General features: G+C 47.4%; 1 protein-coding gene across 4 annotated transcripts in view; it reads left to right on the top strand.

Annotated features, from left to right (window-relative positions):
• Positions 1-4,896: 4,896 nt before the first annotated feature.
• DOCK3 (dedicator of cytokinesis 3) overlaps positions 4,897-6,000 on the top strand; it is a 404,205-nt gene continuing 403,101 nt past the window's right edge. For all 4 annotated transcript variants that reach the window (XM_081246551.1, XM_081246550.1, XM_081246549.1 and 1 more), the window contains exon 1: positions 4,897-4,980. In XM_081246551.1, coding sequence (XP_081102677.1) covers positions 4,944-4,980 — 37 coding nt within the window. In that variant the 5' untranslated portion in view covers positions 4,897-4,943. The remainder of the gene's footprint in view (positions 4,981-6,000) is intronic.

Raw genomic sequence — 6,000 nt, 5'->3', positions numbered from 1 at the left:
AGAGAAGAGCTAACACCTATCCTTCTCAAACTCCTCCAAAATATAGCAGAGGGAGGATCACTCCCAAACTCATTCTACGAGGCCACCATCACCCTGATACCAAAAACAGACAAAGGTGTCACAAAGAAAGAAAACTACAGGCCAATACCACTGATGAACATAGATGCAAAAATCCTCAACAAAATACTAGCAAACAGAATCCAACAGCACATTAAAAGGATCATACACCATGATCAAGTGGGGTTTATCCCAGGATTGCAAGGATTCTTAAATATATGCAAATCAATCAATGTAATACACCATATTAACAAATTGAAGGAGAAAAACCATATGATCATCTCAATAGATGCAGAGAAAGCTTTCAACAAAATTCAACACCCATTTATGATAAAAACCCTCCAGAAAGTAGGCATAGAGGGAACTTTCCTCAATATAATAAAGGCCATATATGACAAACCCACAGCCAACATCGTCCTCAATGGTGAAAAACTGAAAGCATTTCCACTAAGATCAGGAACAAAACAACATTGCCCACTCTCACCACTATTATTCAACATAGTTTTGGAAGTTTTAGCCACAGCAATCAGAGAAGAAAAAGAAATAAAAGGAATCCAAATCTGAAAAGAAGAATTAAAACTGTCACTGTTTGCAGATGACATGATACTATACATAGAGAATCCTAAAGATGCTACTAGAAAACTACTAGAGCTAATCAATGAATTTGGTAAAGTAGCAGGATACAAAATTAATGCACAGAAATCTCTGGCATTCTTATACACTAATGATGAAAAATCTGAAAGTGAAATTAAGAAAACACTTCCATTTACCACTGCAACAACAACAAAAAAATATCTAGGAATAAACCTACCTAAGGGGACAAGAGACCTGTATGCAGAAAACTATAAGACACTGATGAAAGAAATTAAAGATGATACAAATAGATGGAGAGATATACCATGTTCTTGGATTGGAAGAATCAACATTGTGAAAATGATTCTACTACCCAAAGCAATCTACAGATTCAATGCAATCCCTATCAAACTACCACTGGCAGTTTTCACAGAACTAGAACAAAAAATTTCACAATTTGTATGTAAACACAAAAGACCTAGAATAGCCAAAGCAATCTTGAGAAAGAAAAACGGAGCTGGAGAAATCAGACTCCCTGACTTCAGACTATACTACAAAGCTACAGTAATCAAGACAGTATGGTACTGGCACAAAAACAGAAATATAGATCAATGGAACAGGATAGAAAGCCCAGAGGTAAACCCACGCACATATGGTCACCTTATCTTTGATAAAGGAGGCAAGAATATACAGTGGAGAAAAGACAGCCTCTTCAATAAGTGGTGCTGGGAAAACTGGACAGGGACATGTAAAAGTATGAAATTAGAACACTCCCTAACACCGTACACAAAAATAAAATGGATTAAGACCTAAATGTAAGGCCAGACACTATAAAACTCTTAGAGGAAAACATAGGCAGAACACTCTATGACATAAATCACAGCAAGATCCTTTTTGACCCACCTCCTAGAGAAATGGAAATAAAAACAAAAATAAACAAGTGGGACCTAATGAAACTTAAAAGCTTTTGAACAGCAAAGAAAACCATAAACAAGACCAAAAGACAACCCTCAGAATGGGAGAAAATATTTGCAAATGAAGCAACTGACAAAGGATTAATCTCCAAAATTTACAAGCAGCTCATGCAGCTCAATATCAAAAAAACAAACAACCCAATCCAAAAATGGGCAGAAGACCTAAATAGACATTTTCCCAAAGAAGATATACAATTGCCAACAAACACATGAAAGAATGCTCAACATCATTATCATTAGAGAAATGCAGATCAAAACTACAGTGAGATATCATCGCACACCTGTCAGAATGGCCATCATCAAAAAATCTACAAACAATAAATGCTGGAGAGGGTGTGGAGAAAAGGGAAACTCTGCACTGTTGGTGGGAATGTAAATTGATACAGCCACTACGGAGAACAGTATGGAGGTTCCTTAAAAAACTAAAAATAGAACTACCATATGACCCAGCAATCCCACTACTGGGCATATACCCTGAGAAAACCATAATTCATATACCCTGAGAAAACCATAATTCAAAAGGAGTCATGTAGGGGCTTCCCTGGTGGTGCGGTGGTTGAGAGTCTGCCTGCCAATGCAGGGGGTGCGGGTTCGTGCCCTGGTCCGGGAGGATCCCACGTGCCGCAGAGCGGCTGGGCCCGTGGGCCGTGGCCGCTGGGCCTGTGCATCCGGGGCCTGTGTTCCGTGGCGGGAGAGGCCACAGCGGTGAGAGGCCCGCGTACCAAAAAAAAAAAAAAAAAAAAAAAAGTCATGTACCACAATGTTCATTGCAGCTCTATTTACAATAGCCAGGACATGGAAACAACCTAAGTGTCCATCAACAGATGAATGGATAAAGAAGATGTGGCACATATATATGATGGAATATTACTCAGCCATAAGAAGAAACGAAATTGAGTTATGTGTAGTGAGGTGGATGGACCTAGAGTCTGTCATACAGAGTGAAGTAAGTCAGAAAGAGAAAAACAAATACCATATGCTAACACATATATATAGAATCTAAAAAAAAAAAAAGGTCATGAAGAACCTGGGGGCAAAACGGGAATAAAGACACAGACCTACTAGCAAATGGACTTGAGGATATGGGGAGGGGGAAGCGTAAGCTGTGACAAAGTGAGAGAGTGGCATGGACATATATACACTACCAAACGTAAAATAGGTAGTGGGAAGCAGCCACATAGCACAGGGAGATCAGCTCGGTGCTTTGTGACCACCTAGAGGGGTGGGATGAGTGGGTGGGAGGAAGGGAGACGCAAGAGGGAAGGGGTATGGGAATATATGTGTATGTTAACTGATTCACTTTGTTATAAAGCAGAAACTCACCATTGTAAAGCAGTTATACTCCAATAAAGATGTTAAAAAAGAAAATCAATTTCCTTTTTTTTTTTTAAAAAAATGGTTGTTCAGAAGGTCTGTATAACTTGGCATCTCTTGCTGGATAGCTCCCTGGAGAAAACTTTGTGGGAATGTGGCTTCATTCCGCGGTAAACATTCCATGGTGGCCATTGGGCAGGGGTCTATCTTCCTGGAATAGTCAGCTACATAAATAATGATATGTCTTTTATTATGTTCTTGGATCAAAAAATATATATATCTAGCTATTGAGAAACTCAGTCATTTAGGGAACGTTTTCCAGGGGCAGGAGTGGGCAGCCTTCACTGGTGGGAGGAGGAGTCTATAGGTCAGGAGTCTGTGGCAATAATCCAGGTGAACACAATTAGGCCTGGGAGGAGTTACCAATCATAAAGAATATTGTGAATGAAGAATCAACAAGGTCTGTTGATTACCAAGATATTCTTGTATTAGTCTTGCTTCCTATTCAGCAGTGTGTGTCAGGTGCTGGGCTGAGTCCTGATGGACCAGAAAGGTGACTTTAGCCTGGATTTTGCCTTTTGGAGCTGACAGTCTTATAGGAAAAGTAAGGCACAAAGGCACACAGCTTGAATCTCAGGCAAAAGAAGGATCCAGTCTGCCAGCTGCAGGATCAGGGAAGGTTTTCTGGAGGTGAGGCCTTAAGCTGGGCTTTGTAGAGTGGGATTGCCCAAGACTGATAGTGAGGGATGACAGCAGGATTTTGACTTGGTAGTGCTGGTGACAGAATTGTACGGATATGCTGGGATTAGGGCTAGGAACACCATGCAATCCAGATGTAGGTGGAAAGGAGAAGTCCTGCAACTGCCAGGACTTTCCTGGTCTTTGAGCGGTTGACCTAGCGTCACAAGGTGATATTTGCAGGCCTAAGAGTGAATGGATTCTTAAGGAGGAGAGAAGGAGAAAAGTTTCGGGACCGAACCGGAAACTCAGGATGGCCTGTAAGGCAGAGACCTAGGAGCAGCAGAGGCGGTGCCCAGGGCAGGAACAACACCTCCCTCCCGCCCCCTACTCCCCCTTCCCCCAACCCAATGAGCAACTGCTTCCTTACTAGGAAGCCTGCAGTGATTGTTTTGGCCCCAAACATTGACTACGCAGGCCAACTCAGCGAAACAAGAACCAAGGAGGCCCTAGCGGCTTCGGCCTAGGAGGAGTCCCAGAGACCTAAGAGCGAGGGGCACGAGTATGCCCCACTTGGTTCTCCTGCGGCGACCCCACCCTGCGGGCCCGGGCGCTGCGCAGGGTGGCTCCTGGGACCTTTCCAGGGATGGGGTCGTGACAGCGCCGTGGATGACACCTGGATGGTCTTAAAACGGTATCCTTCCCTCCTTTCCCTGCTCTCCCCTCTCCGACCGGCGGATCTCGCGGGGATCTCGGCGTGCCTGGCAGGAGGCACTGAACGCCGAAGCCCAGGGGGTCCGAGGGACTCCCACCTGCCCAGCCCCGCATCCTCCAGCGCTTGCTGCCGCCCGGGGCCTTGGGCCTAAGAGCCAGTCCTGACCCCGGCGGAGCCATTCAATCGCCTCTCGCGGATTTCCCTCCGCTGCCGCGCGGCGGCAGCGACACGTGGGCTCGCGCGCGGGCTCGGGCGGCGCGAGCCCGGGCAGCGCGAGCCCCCGCGCGCCGGGAAGCGGCGCATGCGCGGGCGTCCTGCGAGCCCGCTGAGGCGAGCCGAATCGCGGCGGCGCCGGGAGCCGAGCAGCGGAGCTGTGAGGAACGAGCGGCGGCGTGAGAACGGCAGGGACTGACAGGTGGCAAACCCTTGCTGGGGCGTCCGCGGAACCTGGCGGTCCGGGCGTGGCGGCGGTGGCATCCCGGACGGCCTGTGAGGGATGCGCCGCCCACTGCCCTGCGCCGCCTGACCGCCCCCGCCTCGCCTAGCGGTGCGCCACAGCCGGGCCCGCGGCCGTCCCCGCCGCGCTGTCGCCCGGCCGCCGCCGCGCCCGCGGGGTCGCGCCCGGCCCGGCCATGTGGACCCCCACGGAGGAAGAGAAATACGGCGTAGGTAGGTGAGGCTCCGGCCTGGCCGCGGCGGGGGTTTGGGGGACGCGCCCTTGCTCTCGGCCTCGTGCCGGCCCCGCCTCGATTCGCGCCCGCGCGCCTCCCGCCGCTGCCCGCAGGCTGCGCGGCCTCGGCGCGGTGTGTGCGCGGGGTGGGGGCGGCGCGGGCGCGAGGCGCGGGGGTGGGAGCGGGTCCCTGGGCGCGGGGAGGGCGGCAGGGGGCGCTGGCAGCGCGGCCTCGGCAGGTGCGGCCGGAGGGAGGGGTGGGCAGGGCCCCAGAGGCTCCCCGAGGTTTTTGGTGTGGGGCATAGGGCAGTTTCACCGAAGAAGCCAAATTCTGGAAACCTGTTTTCTCCTTTCTTAAACCTCAATTTTAGTGAGTTTCTGCACCTGAGTTGATGAGCCCGATGACTCTTTATTTTTGGAGTGGAGCCTTAGGGGAAAAAAAGGGATAAAATACGTTGACATCATTTTTCCAGTTCAGAATTTTGCAGACATTTGACTGGAAATGTTTGATCCGTTTTAGTTTGTTTTGCCTTCAATATTATAAATAATTATTACTTAAAATAGGAAGTGTTTTTGCACATGTCCCAATGTTTAGTGTATATTACAGTCACGGTTTTGTTAAGAAACAAACGAACCTGTTTTTAGATGAGACCATTATTCCTCTTAGAATCCTCTTTTTATCTGTTGCAAGTGTTAAACTCCAGAAGCTAAATAATTCTTATAATACTCAACTTCTTTAAAAGGCATATTCAATAATTTAAGGGATTGAATATTAGTTTTACTTTTATAGTGTTAGTGTTTTGTGGCGATAACATGAGAGAGGAGTTCAGCCACACTGCATTATTGTGTCACCTGTCATTCAGTTAGAAACAGATAGAAAAATGAGTGTACAGGTTTTTTTTCTGCCTAAGTTTTAATGGAAAATTTCAGATGGGGAGATCTGTCTAAACACAGACTTTTGTTTCCCATGTTTACTGCAGCTCAATCAAGGTTTAGTTCACAGTTCCCTACAAAGTAAC

This window comes from Mesoplodon bidens (assembly GCF_964165515.1).
Source record: "Mesoplodon bidens genome assembly, chromosome: 10".
Lineage (NCBI taxonomy): Eukaryota > Metazoa > Chordata > Mammalia > Artiodactyla > Ziphiidae > Mesoplodon > Mesoplodon bidens.
The sequence above is the reverse complement of the archived record's forward strand: the minus strand, read 5'-3'. Positions and strand labels throughout refer to the sequence as shown.